Source organism: Micropterus dolomieu, linkage group LG20 (genome assembly GCF_021292245.1).
Source record: "Micropterus dolomieu isolate WLL.071019.BEF.003 ecotype Adirondacks linkage group LG20, ASM2129224v1, whole genome shotgun sequence".
Classification (NCBI taxonomy): domain Eukaryota; kingdom Metazoa; phylum Chordata; class Actinopteri; order Centrarchiformes; family Centrarchidae; genus Micropterus; species Micropterus dolomieu.
The window spans coordinates 26,897,143-26,920,502 of NC_060169.1; the positions used below are offsets into that span (position 1 = coordinate 26,897,143).

The window sequence follows — 23,360 nt, forward strand, 5'->3', positions numbered from 1 at the left end:
CTTTTTTGCCCCCCCCCCCCCCCACCCCCACCCCAAAAGAAATTCTTCAGACGGAGGCCACCAAATGCGCGAAAACAACCGATATGTTTGCTACCGGGGCTGCAGTAGCTTCAACATCAGCTTCAGTACCCTGCATAGAGCAGGCACAGGCACTTGAAGGAGTAAAGAAGAGCTGTGGTCGCTGACAGGCAGAGGAGGAGGCTGTATTAGCGAGTGACAGGGCTGAGTGAGAGAGAGAGCAGGAGGAGAGTGGAGGTGAAGCGTAAGCATGAGTAGCTCAACCTGTAGGGAGGGAGGGTCATTTACACTGGGGATGGGGACATGTAGGCTACCCAGTAGGTAGCCTAGCCTACATGTCCCCATGTCTCATGGGCCTGGCAAATGTTTTGACAGTAGCCCCGAATGTAACTCAACAACAACATAAAAATATTTTCCATATTAGGCTAATATGCAATAATCCTCATCACGCAGCCTGTCAGAGAGCGGAGACCACTCGCAATACTATTGCTACATTTTGTTTGAAGTTCATGTAACGTGACCCCCCGCCTGCCTGAGAGTGAGTGAGTGAGTGAGAGAGTGAGAGAGTGAGAGAGAGCATTGCTCAGAGCTTCAGGGCTTGTCAGCAACTACTAATTTGTCCCGAGCAAATTGTAATCAAAGATTAGTAGATTGTTAAAATATAATGATTTCATTGTCATTATATCTTGTAATATTATATCTCAAATTATTATTGTGCAAATGTCAAGAGAACACAGATATGTGGGAGAGATTTTTAATGTGCAGAAAGTTCTGAACACGAGCAGAAAAGCTGCTGAAACATAGGAGCTATTAAGGTGCAGGCGTTTATAACTGAATTAAAATGAATTCATTTATCATTGAGGTGAAAAGGTGCAACGTGCACATTTAAAGACTTTAGGTTACTTCAGTCATGCCTGCATGTGTGTTGACTCAGCAGGGATGAAATAAAATAAAAAACAGGAGAAACATATTTGAAAGCAATACAGATGCCTGAGAGCCTTACAGCACTATATTACACTCTATTTTTATTTTTTGAATTGTCACCTGAATTTTGTGTTTCCTTTTATATAAATAAAGACATTTCTTCAATGAATTGGTGCAGAACAATTCACCAGAATGCAGAAAATGTGTTTAAAAGTGTTTAAAGCCCAAATTTTCAGGGGGAGGACCCCCCAGACCCCCCTCTTAAATTAAAAAAATAATAATTATTAATATCAGTAGTAATGATACAAATCATAATAAATGTATTTATATGACCAATGACTTTTAATAATTTAAATGTAGCTTAATGATTTATAGGGTTCAGTTTGACAAATGGCATAACAAGGTAGCAGTTTTTGAGGGTTGATACGTATTGATACTGTCTCTAGAATGCAGGAAATTAAGTGTTTAATGTTTAAAATCTTCTATTTCATCAATAAATTGTTTTTCCCAAATACTAAGCCTATTAAAATATATTGTTGTCTTGTCATGGCCCCACTATTGTGCAGTGTCAAGTCTCGTGCGAGTTTTGTCAAACCCCTAATCTAAGCCCTTATAAACAAGGATGGTGTATTGGTGAAGGATGTCCGACCGATTTGGTGGGCCGCCTGGGCCAAAAATGCGAGGGCCGATTTTTTGACCCAGTCCAGCCCTGACTGATGGGGTTACTATGCCAAATGCTAGTTAGCTCAGTCAGTGTGAGAAAAATTAGACATAAAAATATTTTTTACCAGTAAAAAAAGGGTTGAAACTAAAGCAGTGTCACGAACATCATGTCTTGCTGAGCCAGGAAAACAAAATGTGTAAATATGTATTTTAGGGTAAGTTAACAAGGCAATTAAGCTCGTCTTAGTTAGTTGAAAGAGAGAAATTTGAATTCAGAAGGTGTACGGTCGCATTGTTCTGTTTAATAAGAAAAATAAGTGAATAGCTCCTTTCTTTTGCTCACACTTCATCTCTGCTCTGCATGTGTGCTGCTGGTGCATACTGACATTTTTACTGGGGAACTCCTAAAAACACCTCTGTGCCTAATTACTTTTGCTGATTGGACATGCGCTGTTGAAGGAAGGGTTTTAGTCAAGAAACTGCTAACTTCCTGGGCTGCTGAGACCTTTAATGTAATTACTTTTTCTATCTCTGTTGTAAAACGACAACTTAATTGAATGACTGAAAATTAAGTCATTACAATAACAATGTCTTTGTTTTGTGATGAGCACACAATACATCCAAAACTATCATATCTATTTCATCCTTATTTTATTTGAAGCCAATAGTTACAAACAAGATACACTTTTATTAACATGAGTGCTATTTTGTTCAAAATTCAAATGTATCTAATTTGGTAATTATGATAATTTGTTTGTAATTTGTTATTTATTAGAGGACTCATTTTTAACTTTACCCTCATACCACATTGGGCAGAAAATGTTCAAATGTAGCCACATTAGTGTGGATATAATTACATACATTAACATGATGTAAGTAGATTTAGTCATTATTAAATGAAGAAAATGTTCAAATATGCGTCTTTAATGATGGAAATAATGCTTGTGGCATGTGCTAATGTATTTTTTGGCATCAGTACAATTATATCCAGCTTTCATTAACTCTGCAAATGCTTTGGCAAACATATTTTTAAGTTTATGTTTCACTGTACTGTACTAGTGAAACTAAGGGAGACCGGCTAGAGCACTTGAACTTAATGATGCTTTGCTCATGTATACCCACTCTCTATATAATGTCTTTTCAAGAGGATATGATAGTAATTCTGAGTGCAATAATACACTTCCTAATAGCACTATTTAAAAGTTCAACACTCCTTCATCTCCCTTTGAGGGAAAATATGAAAGTTTCAGAGGCTATTAATCTTAACTGGAGAATGTGAACATCATTCATTATATCATCAAATATTTCAGCCAGGAACCCATTAAGTCCACTAAGTAATTCAAAACACTGTGGGGCTCTTCATAAAAGTGCATTTAGCTGCCACCCTGTCATGTGGTTCAGTGTAAATCAGTGGTGGAAACATGACACAACCCCTGATTTACAGTTTGCCTTTTAGCTCCCATAGTACAAAAGAACAAGATCTGAAGATTGCCCAGCAGATTTTGAGAACATCACATATAAAAGTAACATTCTCCCAGTAAATTATTAATTATGAATTACCACTAATGTAATAAAAGTGTGTACAATCTGTCTTACTTACTGTGCTATCTTGCAGTTGGTGGTTTTAACAAACCGTCCTGTGTAGTGTATATTACACCTGACCACATTGTTGGTAAAGTCGGATTCCAGCACCAAGAATTTGGGATTAACCTGGAGCTGAGAGACAAAGGACAGAAGGCTTATCACAATTTAACAAAATCACAACAACTAATGGGCCAAATTACGCTTCAGTAATATATTTGGGATAAATAACACTGAACACAATCTTGCATGGATCTTTTGTGTGCAGCCATACTCACCAAATAAAATATGCATGAAAAACAGACAATAAGATGGATGGGAAACCAGTGGCACTGATCCATGAACTACTGGATCCTAAAAAACTCCAAATAACTCAAAACCTAACCGATTTGTTTCCACCTCATTTTGTTTCCATCTGTCTTCCATCATATGTGACCTTTTACTGTTCACAGACTGTGTCCGTGCCCACTAGTATCTCACTTGTCTCCTACCTTTAGGATGTAGTTTCCAGGGTGGATGTCTGTGATATCGATCCACTGGCAGTCTATATCAGCATTGTATGTGTCGTAGCAGCCTGGGCTCAGACCCTGAAGAGGGGAGGACAGATACTCATAAGGAATGAGTCAAAAACAGTTGCAATTTTAAGTCAATAGTCAAAAAATATAAAGAATAAACACGAGGAGGCCAATGAAAATCCAGCTGTTAATGCAAAAAAGTTATGAATCTGTCACATACAATCCATCATAAAAATATACATTAATCTATAATAGCATAACTGCAGTGGATGGATACTGGCTTAGTAGTAAAGAACGTAGTGAGGTATTGTGGGTGACCAACAAATTAAGTTGAAAATCATTTGTCATATTTCCATGTTTCACATTCTGTGTTACCTGAGTGTGAGCTGTGCAAGCATAGCGCTTCAGGTGACCAAAGTCACAGGTGGTGTCCTCCAGACAGAAGCTAGCCTTGTGTCCCTCTGCCACTTTACGCCCAGTGTTGACCTCCAGTAAATCATAATGGCTGAACTCATCCATACTGTGGTAGTGCCTGTTGGGACAAGTAAAACACTGTTCATGTAGTCAAAAGTGAAACAAACATCTTAGTTAAGGTGTGCAATCAAAGAGTTTACATTCATTCTAATAGTTAAGTGCAAACTATTGTCAGTGTACTGAGTTTAAGCTGCCACTGTAATAACCTTGCCATTTTGTTCAAATTTACCAAGTTAGAGTGTAACTGTGACAAATAGTGAATTTATAGACTGTGCATTCAACCCATTGACCTCATCTATTTGCATTGTTGTAATTGATGTTGCACCTTGACTGAACACATCATAAAGTATCAAAGGACAATGGATACTAATTAATGGCATCAATAAAGTATTGCTGGAGCACAACATTAACACCTTAATGATGTATGAATGCTGTTAATTAGCTTGTATCAGTCTGCAAGATCAGAGGTGTGAGCGTGTATGTGCGCAGAGGGGGGTGTATGTGTGCGTGTGTGTGAGTGAACTTGTGTGTGTATCACAGTATGTGTGTATGTGTGTTCTGGTTCTGGTGTGTTTGTGTTTGTTTGCACAGCTTTAGCAGCTTAGAAAAGCCTGGATGCACATGACCACTGATCATCTCAACTGAACTGGAACATGAGGTGACTCTCATTGAGTGACTCTGTCAATGAGCTGGTCCATTTGGAATCATCCGCAATGTTAACTGCTATATGTCTCACTATATGACCTCTCCCAAATGTCAAAGTGACATACAAGCCTGCTGTGCACGTAATTGTGACACATGCTAACAAGAGAATATCGGCACGGAGTAGGATACGATGTTAATGGAAAGCTCTAATAATTGTCCTAAACTCTGAGGTTTTTTTGTAAATATACATAATCATCCTAAATGGTAAAATACCACAACTGCACATTTAAAGCTGAAAGTAGCTACAACAATATAAGAATACATAAAAACGGATTTATTCATGTTCATTGTGTTTCTCTGCAAGCTGTTGTGTACATGTCAGAAAGCCTGTTTAAAAAGCCAAAGGTGAACTGTGTTGGTCACAAAGTGCAGAAGACAACATATAGCTATAAAATACTTTCCAGACATGACATCATTTGTTACAGGCGCAGCGAATACTGTCTGTCAGCAGCAAGCATTTTGGTCTGTATGGCTAAGATAGCAAAGTTCCTACAGTGTGTGCAATTCGAACAACGTACACAAAATGTGTTAGCCACAGGAGCTTAGTAGTGTTCTAGTCAAGACCGCTCAAACCGAGACCAAGTCAAGACCAAGACCAGAGTTTATGGAGACTGAGACAAGACCAAGACTTTTAGGGGCTGAGACCTGAGACCACATTACATGACACACAATAAAATGTGGAACGAGATCATAGGTACTTCTGAAATTGATCTGAAAGATCCAGATTCCCGTTAAAACCCCCACATACAAACACTAAGCACTGAAATCAACGCCATCGCCAACGCCGGGAGGGGTGACAGTCGTTAACGGTAACAACACATTTTAATTGGGGTTATTGGTTCCATTTAAAGCAATATGTTTTACATCCAATCAAAGTTAGGATGTTAAATAAATCAGACAATGCAAAAGCAATTTAATGATCTTCCCAAAGTTATGGTCTTGAAATAAAATCCCGTGTCCTCTGTGTCTGAGACCGAGACAAGACGGAGGACAAATGCGGTCGAGTCTGAGACGACACCAAGACCATCAATAAGTGGTCTACAACACTAGAGCTTAGCACTAAACCCTACCTTTGTGAAGCTCAGAGAGGTGTTTATCTAACTCTACTGCTATTGCATTGTATCGTATCATTTTTTGATAATATGTTGTTCAACCCATACAGACAAAATATGTAATGTTGGAGTCTTCACGTATGGCTATATGACAAATATTATTAATAGTAAAATTCACTACCACCACAAACTACAGTACAACCTCCAAATTAAACACAGAGTTGAAACAGCTTTTACACACAATCTCAGCAAAAGCTGAACATGATAAGCCTTAGAAAGTGTACCTAATTAACTGGAACTCATTGTAGATAGTAACATACATTATCTCAGTGGTATGAACAGCTGCCAAATGTCCACTATTTTACACATTTATAAACATGCTATTTGGACATATATTTGATAAAATTTCCCCAAATAAGAAAAAAGATTTCCAGTTACTAATTAGGAAGTCATAAAAAATGTGGGCATTTGTATGGACCCGGATACATGTTTCAGTCAGTGTACAGTGAAGTCATATGGGATAGTCTGTACATCTTAGTTTAGTTAGTAACTTATTTTCATCTACAGGAAAGCAACTGTTTCTGCAATTTTGGGGGAAAACTATTATGTTCGATAGTTCCTATTGATACAATCACACAAAGATGATCAAAACTATTCCTAACGTCCTGAGGTATAAATGGTTTCAATCCATCACACTAATGATTAGATTACTAAGCAAAACCTTTGTAAACTCTTGATCCCAATAGCTTCACTGGATACACAAATGGCCGACAATTGGGTGTCCCATTCAGGAAGGTGCAATATGACCTTCCTGAACACACCCAATTGAAATGATACATTACAGGATTTAAATACATCTTCTTGCAGTTATTAGTATTTACTTCCATTATCATTTTATTTTTAAATAACTCCATACAGTATACTTAAGCAGTTATGGCTTTAGTTGTTGTAGCAGGTGATGTAAGCCCTGGATCTCAGTCAAACAAACTCAGACTATATAAATATTGCCCTTTTGCCTTATTTCATGGCCCATGTTTCAACATAGCAACGGCTTTTACTGGAACAGTCATTAAAGATTGAAGGATGACTTGGAAGTAAAAGTGGGTTCTTTCCACTGATGGAGCAAGTGACCATTCAAGGACTCATTCTTTCCATAGGAGAGGCAACCATTAATGAGTTTTCTCTCAGGTAGAAACCGGTCTGTTATTATCTTAGGCTGAACACTAGCTTAATCTTACTGTGGGCATAAATTCCTCTACTCTCTTTGTTAACATGCAAATATACGTAGCCGTGTTTGTTCATAGTCTTATTTTACGTGGTGCAGAGGGGCACAAATGTGTGAGTGTATATATTCACTGATGTGTATAAACCAGGGTGGGAACTGCTGGAGGGCCTGAAAGGTTGAAGCACTGTCTTTGTTTGTGGAATTGGCATTCATTGCAGTGGCCATCTTGAGATGATTATCTACTGCATATGTGTATGTGAAATAAAAAGAAAGAGTGCAGTAAGTGGAGAAAGGTGGGAGGCGCTGGACTATGAGGTGCCTGGAAGGGTCCCCTGCCTCCTTGGATTCCTGGATCCCCTCACTGACTATGTCAACTATAGAGAATGTAGTTTTGGAAGGACACATAGATTTAACAAGAATAACGTGTAATCGTAATATACAAAACATCCCAATCCTTCTTCATAGTCATGAGTCATTTTCCACTTGTATTGCAACAAACAAGACTTTGAGGGTTTCTTAGATCACAGCTTGGGTAAAACACAGAGAAGTACAGTAGGTTCTTTGAGAACTATTTAGCAATGGGCCACATTTGCCTTCCACAAAGTGCGAGCAGGATATAAAGACGTCCAAGCACCTGCACAAATCGCAGCCATAATCTGTGACCACAAAGGTCATAGTTTGCAAGCTGCACCGTAAGTGACTGAGACAAATAAAGCATAAGTTAAAGAACTCTTATATTAACTTTAGCACTTTCAAAAATAAAAGTTCTAACCCAATAAGAAGAGCATTTTAATTACTTACACTTGTTACCCCACACTGACTGGTTTAAAAAAATTCTACATGGAATTATGTGTCCTCATTTGTTTAAAAAACATTAAGAATTCCAACATTTTCACAGCCCATAATACTCAAGAGGATGCTGGTTCCTTCCCTTCTTCTAATACTACAGTGAGAAAGGTAGAGGTAAATGTAATGAAAAGCAAAACTGTCATCTACACAGCTTACTCCACAGAAATGTAGGGCAGGAAAGTTTATTGTGAGAATCTGGGCTAGTCTAGAATCTGGGGCCTAAAGAGATTTCTTTGTTAAAAAACACTCAGTCCCAGTAACCCATATCCATGCCATCATGCTTTAGCAGATGTGTGATCTGGTGTCACAGATTGACACGAAAAATGGATTGATTTGTCATTCTGATCACACAGCCAGTGGAATGATTGCCTTGGCTTTCTGCCTCCTGGGAACCACAGTGTAAATGCAGACTGATGTCAGACAGCAACAACACTGACAATCTCCTAACAGCCAGTCAACATTCCTCTAAGATGAGGATAGTAAAGCAGAGCCTTGCACTAGTGTCAGTGGGGGGAATTGCTGAATTTGAGATAAAAGCCAGCCTAAATGGAATATAATGTCATAAAACAATGACGATATACCCAAAATCACCTCATCAGCAGTCCCCTAGAGATATCTAGCCTGATCCTTGACGGGCTTGCTAAATCAATTAAAATCTGTCCAATGAGAAAGACAATTAGAAAACTGCTTGCTAAAGTGATCAGATCCCCATACTTACACACCATTATTTTTCATGCAATGTGGAATTTTTAATGTATTGTCCTGTTCTATTTCACACAGGATTGGCTTTCTATTGATCGAGATAGGTTTGACCCTATTCTCCTATTTAGACCAGGAAACTGAAATATATGTGTGTACTCTCGTGGCCAACCAAGGCAAGTCTTATCTTTTCTTGCAATATGACCATGTAGGGCACAATAACGATCTTATAGGGCACCCAGTCTGTATTCATTGTGTTGTATTGTGTGCCACTTAAACATAGTGAACATGGACTCCACAACTGTTGCTGAGCAGCAAAAGTGTGCCGGTACAGCAAACTTTCACAACCTGAAAAACCACCATGAAACCTCGCATTTAAATGGCAGTGCCAAGGTCATGCCCACGAGGTGGAGCATCGCCAGAAAATTGCTGTAATGCAGGACTACGGCAAAAATTATTTACCACTTAAGCATAAACAAATTGATGTGAATCAGCAAAGGGATTCATGATTTCCTCTAGTACATTGCATTTAGCTGACGCTTTTATCCAAAGCGACTTACAATTGCTATTTTCTGTCAGAGGTCACATGCCTGGAGCAACTAGGGGTGTCTTGCTCAGGGAGACATTGGTGGGTGTCATAGTAGTGAGTTGAACCTGGGTCTCTCACACCAAAGGCATGCGTCTTATCCACTGCGCCATCACCACCCCGCAGTAGTTTGAACTAAAAAGTGAACTGCACTTTCCTATCCAGCTGGTAGTCATCTAGCCACTATCTTTATGCCAATAAAGTATTTTAGTTGTAGCATGGCTAAATTAGCTATGAATTTTAATAAATTTATGAGAATTAATACCCAGTTATGAATTTTAATATTCAAAAAATATCAAAAATCCATAAAAGCTCTCGTTAAAAAGGGCACCACCGGAGTTGTTATAATCCTAGAGTCTCCGGACCTCTAGGTAGCTTTTAATAATTATACAAGTATTACTAGTGATCAGTTAGTTAATAATCGCTAAATTATCTTAAGTCAATCAGTCAGTCTCATATCTAAAGGGTCAATTCTCTTGGCAGGGATGTGGAAATGGGCAACACACACAGTTTCCTGATTACAGTGAATTTTATTAATAACTAAAGTTAACTAAAGCAATATAAACGGGTGGTTAAATACAGGGAAAATAAACAATGGTTGAACAATGAGAAATGGAGGTTCGATTGTGGGAAGCATTTGACTCATACAGCAGAGGAGAACTAATGAAAGTAAGCTATGAGTTTAGGAGTTAAAAGGGAAATATTAACATTACTGGACATCCCTGACCACAGAATGTTTTTTAGGTCTTACGGCTTGTCGACGGCCTGCTTTGGCCCGTTGCACGGGTCCCACGCTAGCTGCCCGATCCTGGCTTTTTGCTAGGGATTCTCCAGGGTTCTCCGTGTCTGAAGACAACGCCGTCCTCCATCTGGCAATTCGGCTGTTTTCAGGTTTCCTTCCTTGCCGCTGGCGAGACCACGTGGCTTGATCTGACTTCGGTGAAGTTGGCTCGACGAACAAGTTTAAAATGGAACTTGGTCGTTTCTGAATTAGTCCAGTGTAACTTAACGGACTGATAACTTTAACAAAACAAAAGAAAAAAAGAAAATAAAACAAACTGAGGGGCAGATCAATGTCGCGGCACTTTGCGTGTGTAGCTTCAAGCAAAGAAAGGCCTGTTGTGCTGGTCAAACTCTTAGGCGTTGCCTGGAGAGGCACGCCGGACGCGTGCCGAAGCGTCCAGAGAGCAGAGCGGAAGACCAGGGCACGAGGGGAAGAGCAGAGCAGAGAGAGAGAGAACGACGTCGCGTGTCGCTCTTTTGTTGTCTGGGGCGTGGTTCCCCAGAGGGCGTTTCCGGTTTCCCGAGGGACTGCCTTTCTAAACTTAATGTCTAAAAGAAAAGAAATCTATTTGCGCGTATTATAATCAAATATTTTCCACAATCAAACCTCAATGGTCAAACAGTTGTACCGTTCTAAGTTAAGCATTTGGTAACAGGAAACAATTGTCACATTATCGGTCAGGATAAGTGGGTGACATTTATATATTAACGGCATTTCCGATAATGGTGTGTAATACTTATTTTGTCCACTTGGGGGAGCTCAGGATACATGAGGAAAGCTTAGATTAACCCAAAACAGTCTTTCCTTAGGAAATGGGGAGTTCAACCTTAAATTCAAGCTGGATAATTACCTTTTGTCCCTTTTGTCAGTTTAACAGTCAGGCACCGCGCTATCAGCTTCGGAATCAAAAAGGCGCCAGTTTTACGATCAACTGCCCAGGCATAGCACTTAAAGAAAGCAACTTTCCACCCCCTTTCTGTTGGGGTCTCTTTAGCAGTCTGTTGAAGTTGATCTTTAACCACCCTGCTCCTCTCTGGGAGAGGAAAAAAGGAATTTGGAGTAGCTCCAAATTTATTTGACATAAAATGCACAAATTCACACAGTTGTCCCACTACATAGTGTTGTTGGTTTTGGGTTTGAGTGTGGTGACTTTTGTTGGATTGTGGATTATTGACAGTAGACCTTTTGGATTTGTTTGCCTTATGGATTGCTTACCTGGTTTAGATTTTTAGCCTGCCTCACAATCCTGTATGCTTGTGTACCATGTTTATTTATCATTAAAACCTTTGACCTGAACCTACTCTGGTGTTCTCTCATCCTGATTGGCCCAGATAATGAAAATCATCATCAACCATGGTTCAACACATTACTTAAATATTATTGAATAATATTTTTTACAAATCCCCTGTTAACCACAGCTAGATCAGGATTTTTACAACTTTTAGAATGTGCTAATCAAACTAGCAACCAGATATGCCCATTTTACAATAATGCAATAATAAATAAATACACTGTAAGAATAAAATCAGATTGACATAAAAATGCTTGATAACTAGCACCCTGGTTACCGCAACAGCTGCCATTGTAGCCTGAAAAGTACAACTAACTGATTGGGTAAAATGTGTTTTGCATTAAATACTTACTGATGACAGCTATGCCACTCCCAGGTATGACGTGGCCTGTTAGGCATAAAGTCGGCGGTCCCCTTGTTCTTCACCCTCTGTGGAAATCGCAGCAGGACCCTTACATCATAGTCGGTGGTCTCAGGGCCATAGGCAGTGCTGAATGGTGGACACATTATACATTAAGACAGGGAAAAAATTAGGGAAAATGCACCACAAAAAGTGGCCACAAAAAGCATGTCTGTTTCTCATAACTAAGACAGGAAAGAAAAAAAAGATCAAGACTGGAAAAGCTTGGAGGCAGGAGCATATCTACTGAATAATTCATTCTACAGATTACAACCATCTTTCCAAATACACAGTTTCATCATGGGGAGAGGGAACATTCTGTTGCACGATTCACTTTTTTTGTGGAAAAAAAAAAAGGAGCCACAACCTCGAGTTCACAATACCACTTAAGATCTAAGCCATTTGTCTTGTGGCTGTTGTTGACATTGGAGTGTATGGCAAATTACAACAGCCCATCTGTCGGTGATTGCTGCAAACTCAGACAGGATATGAAAGGGCTTTGAGGGATGGCTGTGCTTGTCATAGGAAGAGGGCAAATACAACAGCAATGGGGACAGCACACCTCCATCATTTCAATAGTGTCCTTAGTGCAAAGGCAGTCAAAGGACTCCAGCTAGGGTTGCAGGGAATGCTATCCACCAATACAGAGAAATTAACATAATGAAAGCCTGTATCCCCAAAGGTTACTAGGATTTAGTTCACTCCTGTTGTGCTGTTGATCTATTTTTTTAGTATTTCTTTCAGATGTTGTTGCGCAGAACTGGTATAATCCTGAAGGCTATGTTAGAATTGTGGATGGTTCACATTCTGGTCGATGCTACCCAAAGGTGTAGCTGGTTATAGAAAATGTCATGTCAAAAATCATTAATAGAAATTAGCATTTTGTTGTTAATGCATAATCTAAAGCAGGGTACAACCTGGACTGTAGCCCATTAGAAGCTTTGTCACGAACATAAAAAAACATTAACATGAAAACAGAACCCGTAGGGGCAAGAACACATTTGATAGTTTTACATTAGAATGAACCCACTGAAAAAGTAAAGAAATAGATGAATAAATAAATAAACACATCCCAGTAAAGTACATCCAGGATTATGACGGTTTACCTTGACAGACATTTTTCTTCAGCAGCACAGCGGAGAGAATACATGTGGGCTCTCTGGATGTATGTGGAAGCCTGGACATAGTTGGGATCAGGAACCAGGTCAGGCAAACCTGAAATGATAGAAAGACTGCTCAGCCTCTATTATCATTCAGCCACTGTAAATATCACAAAACTGTGTTCCAAGAAATAAATAAAGTTCTCACAGAACACACAAATCTGCTCCAAATACTGAAAAAAAAAAAGAGTATTTACTTTCTGGATTAGTCAAAGGGAGATTTTAGACTCAAACATAATAATACTGCACACTATATTTAAACAATGCTGACAAACCTTTCAGCACTTTCTCTTTCTTTATAATTTTATTTAGTAATACAAATGTCAGTGATGGTAATCTGTGAAAGGTAACCTTTTGATCTCTTTTATTTCCCACCCCTCCAAACACTGCCAATGAACACCAGAGAAATTGAAAAACTTGCATATTTGCATATTTGTCATCAATTTCTTATTACCTGGCATTTATGGTGGTGCTGATGGACGATATGATGGGCAACAATGCAGCAACAGGGCCCACTGTTCAAGACTGGGTCTGAGCCATTGGCCTCTAATTATGTGCATTCCAGATTATTATCATGGTTTTCTAATGAGACACGGGGTGAGTTTGGGAGAGCATGATGGTTACATTTTGGCCTCTAGTGTGCAAAATCCCATAACCTAAGAAACCTATTCACACTTAGATATATAGCTTCCAGTGCTGAATAACCTCTCACCCAATACATCTTGTTATTAGGGAAACATTTTTATAGCAATAATTTCTTGTCTTCTTGGATATCAATCAATCAATCAATCAATCAAAATTTATTTATAAAGCACTTTAACAGCAATCACGAAGTTGCACAAAGTGCTGTACAGAGATTAAAAAAGCAAACATCAATTCACAGGTTATCACATACATATAATGTATACACTTAAAACACTAACAAATAAGTTCCTCCAAATGTCATTCTCAAAGGTCAAAAGCCAGATGGAAGAGATGGTTTTTAAGACAAGTTTTAAAATCAGACAGTGAGGAAGCCTGTCTGAATGTAAGAGGAAGAGCATTCCACAATTTCGGAGCTGCCAGCGCAAAAGCTTGCGATGGGTTTTAGGCACTCTCAGGAGAAGTTTGTCAACTGACCTGAGCGAACGGGTGGGTGTATAAGGATGAAGCAGCTCACATAAGTAAGGGGGGGCAAGGCCATTCAAGGTTTTAAAAGTCAGAAAAGTTTAAAATCGATCCTAAATTGAATGGGTATCCAATGGAGTGAGCGTAGAACTGGGGAGATGTGTTCATATTTATGTGTTCCCATTAGAAGACGAGTTGCAGCGTTTTGTACCATCTGGAGACAGGCGAGAGACGATCCATTCATCCCAACGAAAAGTGCATTGCAGTAATCTAGTCCAGTAGTCACAAAGGCGTGTATAACGGTCTCAGAATTCTGCTTAGACAGAATCGGTTTCAACTTAGCCAGCTGTCTCAGTTGAAAGAAACTAGATTTAACCACTAACCCAACATGTTTATCCAGTTTCATATCGACATCAATTTTGACTCCTAGGTCAGTGATGGTTGGCGTGACATACTGAGCTGAGAGCCTAGATCGAGGTGGGGCAAACAATGGTCTGAGAGTGTCATCTTTACTCAAAGGTACATAGATCTGGCTGTCATCTGCATAACAATGGAAAGAGATGCCATGTTTCCTAAGTATTGAGCCAAGTGGGAGGAGATGAAGGGAAAAGAGAAGAGGGCATAGAATTGAACCTTGCGGGATGCCACAGGAGAGGTGCGCTGTGGTAGACACAGAGTCACCACAGTTGACACTGAATGTCCTACCTTTCAAGTAGGATCGAAACCATTTTAGGGCTATGCCTGTAATGCCCACCCATCGCTCTAAACGAGAGACCAGAATTTCATGGTCCACTGTGTCAAAGGCACCTGTTAAATCCAGAAGCACAAGGACCACACAGTCACCAGTGTCTGTTGCTAAAAATATATCGTTAAAAACTTTTATGAGAGCAGTTCCGGTGCTGTGCATAGTTTTAAAACCAGATTGGAAGGTTTCAAGATTGTTGTGCTCATCCAGCTGTTAACTGGTTGTAAACTACCTTTTCAAGGATTTTCGATAAAAAAGGGAGCTTGGAAATACGCCTACAATGTGCTGGATCTGCATGATCCAGTCCAGGTTTTTTAATTTGTGGTTGCACTACTGCGTGCTTAAAATTTTCAGGAACCATTCCTCAAGTAAGGCTACTGTTCACAATTGTAAGTACAGAGGGGCCATTGGGGGAAAAACCTCTTTAAAGAGTCAGGGGGGTAAAGAGTCAGGGGGGTAAAGCGTCATTTGGCGACTGCCAAACAATTTGTTGTAATGCAGACAGCGTAACAGGTTCAAATTTATTAAAAGAAAAAGGGGCAGTGCAGTCAGCAGAGAGAGACGGATCATACGTTGAGGATGTGATATGAGCTCTGATAGTATTGATTTTGTCAATAAAGAAATTTAGGAATTGTTCACAGCCGGGATCCGAGATATCAGCAGTTTGCTGGACGTTAAGAACAGAATCAGTGGTTTAAAATAAAACATGGGGTTTGCTATAGTTTGCCATAATGATTTCAGAAAAGTACTTTATTTTAGCTTCTTTCAGGGTTGTTTGATATAGGCACCAGCAGTCCCTTAATACTTGGAGACAGACATGTAATTTGTCCTTCTTCCATTTGCACTCAGCCCTGCGGCATGCACGTCTGACAGTGCGAGTCTTGCCATCTAGCCAGGGCTCTTTTTTTCCTTGGGCTGTCTAAATTTTAGTGGAGCGACTGTGTCCATCACCATTTGACAGGTAGAGTCAAACCATTAGCTGAAGCCCTCTGGATCACTTCTCATAGAGTCCAATAGGACGCGTTTTTGGCTAAAGGCGGATGAGAATTTAACAGCAGTGGAAGGGCTAATAACTCGGCAGTGTTTAGCAGTGGTGCAAGGTTTAACTGTATTATAGGCCAAGGCAGTGTCAAATAAAACAGGCTTGTGGTCAGAGAACACTGGGTCACAAATCTGCACGTTCAGAACAGACAAGCCAAATGATAAAATAAGGTCCAGAATATGACCGCGTTTATGTGTGGGGCCAGTTACAGATTGTACAAGATTAAAAGAGTCAATAAGGCTTAAAAAAGCCTTGGCCATTGGTTTGTCCGGACAGCACACATGGATATTAAAATCACCGACAATAAGGACACGGTCATATTTAGGTAGGATTTCTGCCAAGAGATTCATTTTAGAAATCCTTGTTATATTTGGGAGGCTGGTATATCACTGCACACAGCACAGTTTGGGAGCGACTCAGTTTGAACAGGCTCAGTTCAAAGCTAGTGTACTGAGGCAAAGACAATAATGTTAACTGTCTACATTTATGGACCTTATAGATAGTTAATCCACCTCTTGCACTCATGTGGCAAGAGTTCAGACAAGATACTTGACTCACCAGCAGTCAACCAAGTCTTGGTCACTGAAAATCCAGTACGTGAAGAAGTCCTTTAGGATGAAAGTTTTCTTGGCTAGCGATCTAGTGTTGGCCAAACCGAACCTGGCAGGAGCAGGCAGGTCCACGTTGTTGGTTGTACAAGAGACCCGACACAGAGGCCGCACGTTCCGTAGATTCGCCCTGCATGGTGTTGGCAGGCCTCGGAAATCCCCGAATCGTACGGCCGAGGGGGACCGCATGATACTCTGACCCGGAGCAGCATGCCAGGTATATTTTTATCTTCATCATTTTACCGCTACGTTTCCCCCTGCAGCTGTAACGTTTACGCCAGGGATGCGGAAGCGTGTGTTGGCAGAGGTATGGTGGGATCCCTGATAGAAGTGGCGGTAAAGTTTTGTGGCCATCGTGGTCAAACTTTATAAAGTCCTTGGCTGAAAGTTGAAGATCCAGTAAAGTTTGACGATCGTATACAAGCAGGGTGCTGGCACTTGGAGTAATCAAGGTTAGGAACAGCATGAGTTTACATACACATAGCGATGAAAGACGGCAGTCCGAAGACACTGGCGCCATCTTGTTCATCTTGTGCTGATAATGTGATGTGATCTTCCATGACGATAATCTTAATATGAACGTGTCTCTTTAGCTTAAACTTTATTATAGTAAATGTATGACGACTAGTCATATCTGTTGGGGATAAGGTTAAACTTGGAAAGGTCTAAGCTATAGTATCACAGGAGTGCTTGTTACAATGCAGCCCTTGTCTTTCATACTCTGGTTCCTGCAAACAAGTGACAGAGATAAAAAGATGTAGGAAGGCAAGGGTGCGCAGAGATATGGTAAGAGAGCCAGACAGAGACACAGGGAAGGTGAACGTGCATGCAAGGGCAAAACAACAGTGATCTCACACCACTGCTGTTTTTAAAGTGGGCCACTGACCAAGTCTGTCAGAAAACCTGAGGTACAAGTAAAACAAAGCAGGCCTGACTTGTCAGAGTGAATGACTGTCTGTCTTGTTCCCAGGAAAGGCCATGCCAGCAAGGGTCTCTGGCATGGCTTATCACCCCTCTCTGTTTAGCTCATAATGGCCAGACACACTTTAAAATGAGCTTGTTCAAGCAAATGACCTCTCATACTGGAAGCATTCATGAACTCAAAAAAAGTTAAATACAATCCTTAATTTATGTTGCAGCGAGCCTAAATAATGTAGAAAAAAAGATGAAATAATGCACTTTATCTTTTGATTTTGGACTAACATGAAGGGCTTTAGTTACTGTATGTTTATGGAAACCAGATAGGAAGTTACCTATTTTATATTTGACCAGCATTTACCATCCAGGTGAGTCTTCCCTACCCACTACCCAACTACAAGTTTAAATAAGGGCTTTGCCTTTGCAGGCGTTGTGTAAACATCCCATCTGACAGCTCTCTCTGAGACGAATAGGACAGTGGAAGCTTCCCGGGCAGACCATGTAAACACTGTTAGACCAACTGTTTCAAATGCAGAGGTTTTCCAACAGCACTTTCAAACCAATTTTTCCTCCTCATCTTAGCAAGGCTTTGTTCTCTGCCCCCTAATCTTTTGAAATGTGAAATTGGGTCTCTCTCAGAGGGATAAAGTGTATTGAGAAGCCAAAGCTGATCAGCTCTCGACAGCATGTGACAAAGCCACACATTACACTCTAAGTAGGGCACGGAGAAAAGAAACTGAATCTTGCCGTGCCTCTTATACCATCTAATATAGCATAATCAAAGACATGAGGGCTCCCTCTTTAGATACTCTATAGGCTGTTAGCTGCAGAGGACTGATTAGTATACTTGAAATTCATTGAGGTCATTTTAAAATGAATATTGATAACTCACAACAACATATGATGAGCAAGAATATAGTTAACTATAATCTCTACGGCCTTTTGTTATTACACGTTATCTATTTTCATGATTACCAACCATTTTACAGTCAGTTGATATATTACAGATTACTTTCTTAAATAGTGAGAAGCCTGCTTCTATCCTGCTTTAACTAGAGTGCCATAACTACAGCTCTGCCTTGTAGCTCATTTAATGAATTAATCAGTAACAGTTACAGTCTAATTATTCTTACCTTTGACTGCTTATGGCATTATCAGGGCATATGAGAGTAAGGTAGGGTGAGATGAAATGACAATATGTTGCAAAGGGTATAGTTGGGACAATATGCTGACTTTTTTTTTTAACTGATCTTTGCCGTGATAGTTAATGAAGGACAATTAAGTGTAAACCTTCACCAGGGCTGCACAATCAGATTCCATCCAGCAACAACTGGGTTGGAGTGCTGCTAACACTGAGTAAACTTCCCTTGTGATTTGATTTAAGTCATCCCTTTGAATTTGTTCCCAAATTAAACTCATTGTTGGTCAGAATCTGTTCTTTGGCAGTTTCTCTGGTAACACAATATAGAGATTTCTCAAGGGGAAAAAAGAGAATAGACCATGGCTGAGATTCAGGAGCACACCTTCCTCTTCTTCAGCCTTATTATATGTTCAGACAAAAAGCAAGGCAAATGTCTGCATGGCACAATTACATACAGAGTCAATGCAAAGATGCAAATACACATCCGGGGAGTTGAAAATGTTTCAACACTTGTGTCGTGAAAGTCTATCAGCATTGAGATTCTCCCAACATGTCACCAAGAATCAGAAATGGAGGACAAACTTATTGTCACAGTCAGTGGGCACCTTTGCATATCTTTACTGTACAGAGACAGAACATTTCAGCTATTGCTTGTACTTTACAACGAGCAAAGCTAGCACTCGCATTAACTGCCATATATTACTCCCATTGGCTGTTAAGGGTGAATACTTGCGGGTTGCTAAACAAACACTAGGCAAAAGTGTTCTTTGCGTTTGGTCTGAGCACACCTACAGTATTGTCAACCGAAATACACGGGGCACAGTTTCAGTTGATTGTAAGTGCATGTTGTGGCAGACGTGTCACGCTGTGTCCGTGCCCCATGTATTTTGGCCGTGAGAACTGGTATCATGCGCCGTATGTCAAGTGGAGATGGGCTGAAGTCATTGTCCCATTAAAAACTCTTGTTTGTGCCTTGTTGACTGATGTTAAATCCAATGTGGCTTGAGAAAAAACACTCAAATGTGGCTTTGCTTAATACTTTAAACACAGAACATGCTGCTGTGTGGAGTTCTTGCTCTCTTTATACCACACTGTGCTACAACTAATCTTGGATAGACCAGTTAACAGTTAAAAACAATGACTGGAAATGGTTCTTTACTGAAACTTGTTTCATGGCCTTAAACTTAATCATTGCAGTTACCGGTACACTTTGTTTGCTAATGGTAAGCCAGCTTGTCCACTCACGCTAACCCTACCCAAAACCTATTTTTGTATAATTGTATTTTAGTAGGCTACATGAGACATATTTTATTTATTTATTTATATTATCTAATGAGCAGCCAAGCCATTGAAAGCTTTGTCTGTTGTGATGTTTATTTTGATATATCACAGTGTCTAATGCATTTTACTGTCTCTAATACAACTTTAACAATGGAGTTATACATATGCATGTCTGGCAACTTAGTTTTAAGTGAAGTGGTGCAATAAAAAATGTCTGATCTTCAACAGCTCCCAAAGGCTGAATCTTTATCACAATGATTACTGGGAGCACTAAAACATCTGCACACATGTTGGCTTTTTGTGCTGGAGAAATGGCTCCCAGCTATAGTGTAAGAGAGTTGTAGAGTGTTTAATGAATGATTATTGCAAGGCACACAGCACAGCAGATACAACATTGAGTTAAACAAAAGGTAAATCTGCATTATAAAGATTCTAAGAATCTCAAAATCCTTATTTCTCTCAGACCAGATGCAGCCTTTCGTAGTCAGGACACAGAAAACACAACATGTTTTTTGCATTTGCTAGGTCATTTATTCCTCAGCATTAACAATAAGTTCAAGAGAAACTTCTTCTCTCCCCACTACAGTGGTGGGTTATAAAAATAACTTATCGTGTATGACATTCCTCATTCTTCCCCTACACACTCTGACTAAATATTTCTTTGATTTTCTGTAGCTGAATCAATTGACCCCATGTGTTACAGGGACTTTCCACACTTTCCGTCACACTCAGAGAATGGTTAAGTACTGTATCCCCCTCCCTTGTTGCCCCTCTCCTGTCCTCAAGCCAAGGAAGCAGCCGCTGCCCACCAACACCCCCTGTCACCAGCCCCCCAGTGAGGTCACCACCACCATTACCTAATGCTTTCATGTAGCACAGAACTCCCCACACAAAAACACAGAGGTTCTTGTATGTGCTCTCTTGACAGGGCCTGCCCAACATCTGGTTTCAATAACCATTCAAGTGGGAAAGGATGAATCTTGCATCCACTTTGCTTTGTTTGTAAACAGAAATTTAGGCTGACTTTAAAGCAGTTCCATTCTGATTACCTCAGATGTCTGACAAACATGAAAGAAACTATTGGAAAAACATGATTGTGTACTTGAGGAGCTCTTTGCTCCCCTGGGTTCTACATATTTCAAATTCATAAGTCCAGCAATAACAGAAATGACCATGGCAAGCTTTTCATTTTCCTCTAAAACAGAAATACCTTGGGTGAATGCCTACAAATGATCCCTGTTTTCACAGAAAATGTGAAATATTTTAAGCGCTTCAGAATTTTCACACACTGCTCCAAATGTGCCTCTATTGCCGTCCCACCCATGTGTCAGAGCCTCTCCTAATATTATAAAGATTTCGTCAAGCTTCCTGAACAAAATTTTAAAAAAGGACACATTGTGTTAGTTCACAAAACCCCCCAAACAAAAAGCTTACTGTACCTCTCTGTTCTGGTCTGTACACACTCCCAACATTCATACTGGGGTTTTCAATGGCAGAGTTTGGAGAATTTCTGGCTGGAGGATTGGGCTGCAGGAAAGGAGGCTGGGGTCTTCCAAACGGAGGAAACTGCTCATACTGAGGGCTCCTGACTGGTGGTTGACCAGCTGCTCCTGTCCTGTCCTGGCCCCCGGCCTGGTTGGCATCGGGGGCAGAGACAGCAGGAGCAGAGTCCTCATTGTATAGGCTGTGGGTGTATCTGCGGTCCAGACCATCAGCAAATGGTGGTTGGGCAGCACGCACCACAGGATTGGGCCCGTAGCCATAAGACTGGTAGTAACGGTAGCTATCATCAGTAAAATCAGTGGGAGAGCCTGGGAGCACTGGGGCCAGTCCCCCTCCGTACCCTCCTCCAGTATACCCTCGCCCAGCACCATAACTTCCACCGCCATACCCTCCGCCGCCAACAGGTTGAAATGGTGGCTCGTAGCTCCTGACCGGTCCCTCAACAAAACTAGAGTCGTAAGGTACTGGTTGGAAAGGAGGCTGTTGTGGAAATGGGTTCTGTGGGTAGGATGGTACATCATAAGAAGATGAAGAAAAGAACGATGATGATGAAGATGAAGAGCCTGTGGAGGGCCTGAAGCGAGTGTTAGAGGATCCCTGGAACTGGCTTCCCCCTGTGCTGCCTGCAGTTTGTCTCCAGTTATCAGGCACTTGCCCAAAGCCAAAAGGATGCCTTGCCTGCCCACGGACTGTCTCAGAGGATCCTCTTGATGGAGCCTGTCGGCGGACATTGCCTCCCTGAGGTCTACGTGAAGAGCGTGGACGAGCGTCTGCTACAACCACCCTGGGACTTCTGTCCTGGGCCCCCGCCCCAGCGGGGACGTATTCAGCTCCACTGTTCAGCAGGCTAAACACCTGGCCATTGTTTTCCCACTGAATCACCTGCCTCCATGGAGTGGCAGAACTGTCCTGCTCCTGGCCTCGACTCTGGCTCTGCCCCTGAGTCTGTGTGGCAACCTGAGCCTGCCCCAAGCCCAGCAGGATGAATACCAAACATGCCACAACAATAGGCAACATACTGGCTCCAAAGACGCCACAGCTCACCACAAAGGAAAAATCCTTCCAGTCCACCAGCAGTTCACACTCAAACTCAAACCACCTGTAGGTCTGTCAATAAAACATGTGTATCCTCCTCCCGCGGGTGCAGCTTTGTTGTTGTTGAGACAGATGCAGGGTTGAAAGGCACGCCTGTGGTTGAGTGCATCTGCAGGTCTTCACTGCCAGCAGTAGAGGAGGTTCAATATTGCATTCAGAAGCAATCACACCCAGGAGAGTGAAAGTGGGCTTCAGAAGACCCACCGGTAGTGTTAACGTCTGTTAGTGCTATGAGAATATGTCCTGAGTTCTTGTCGGTCTGCTGGCTTGCCTGTCAGTAGACTGAGCATTGCTCTCTGCCTTCTGGAAAGAAGTGCACTACAGGACTGCAAGCTGCTATTTGCCTGATTGCTTACAATGGGCTGTGAAAAAAACTCAAACTTTTTTTTAAGAGGTCCCACATGGCCCTAGTGCTAGTGATGTTTCCTGGCCTGCAGCAGCAAGGGCTTCATGAGGCTTCCAGAGTAAACATTACCATCTGCAAAGGCATTCAGACATGTTACACATCTCAATTTCAATAGCTTGAATTCCTTTCTCATCTTGTACAAGCATAGATAGGGACAACATAACTTTGCTTTTTACACAGGTGTTTCAAAAGTTTGTTATGTTATTGTTTTGCCTTTAAGTATTAAAAAAATACAATAATTATGCACAGATGGGAAATAACCTAAATGGTAACATGGCACTAGAACCAATAGAACAATAGACAACGTGTTCTTTTAAAGTGGATCCTTCGGCAAAATATTGTATAGAGCAATGCTGAAATACAGCAAAGCATTTTGAGAGGCATATGCACCAACAGTAAGCCTTTAATAAAGATGCGCTGTCTGTCAATATTTAATATTACTTAACATGAATAATATAGTGTAGTGTATAGTGTAGTCTCAACACAATCCTCTGTTTATGCAGTGGGTTTGTCAGCCAATGTGGTATGTATCCTCCACCCTAAGAAATATCAAACTGAGGTCAATTAGGAAAGTTTTCAAAACCCTCC

At 40.7% G+C, this 23,360-nt stretch overlaps 1 protein-coding gene across 1 annotated transcript in view; it reads right to left on the reverse strand.

Annotated features, from left to right (window-relative positions):
* The window catches only part of loxl1 (lysyl oxidase-like 1), a 27,772-nt gene extending 5,124 nt beyond the window's left edge, over positions 1–22,648 (reverse strand). Inside the window, exons 1-6 of the mRNA XM_046032988.1 lie at positions 21,208–22,648; positions 12,873–12,981; positions 11,719–11,856; positions 4,077–4,233; positions 3,678–3,773; positions 3,206–3,321 (exon numbers count right to left, since the gene is read on the reverse strand). Of these exons, the coding sequence (XP_045888944.1) occupies positions 3,206–3,321; positions 3,678–3,773; positions 4,077–4,233; positions 11,719–11,856; positions 12,873–12,981; positions 21,208–22,288 (1,697 nt within the window). The 5' untranslated portion in view covers positions 22,289–22,648. The remainder of the gene's footprint in view (positions 1–3,205; positions 3,322–3,677; positions 3,774–4,076; positions 4,234–11,718; positions 11,857–12,872; positions 12,982–21,207) is intronic.
* Between the last annotated feature and the right edge of the window lie 712 nt (positions 22,649–23,360).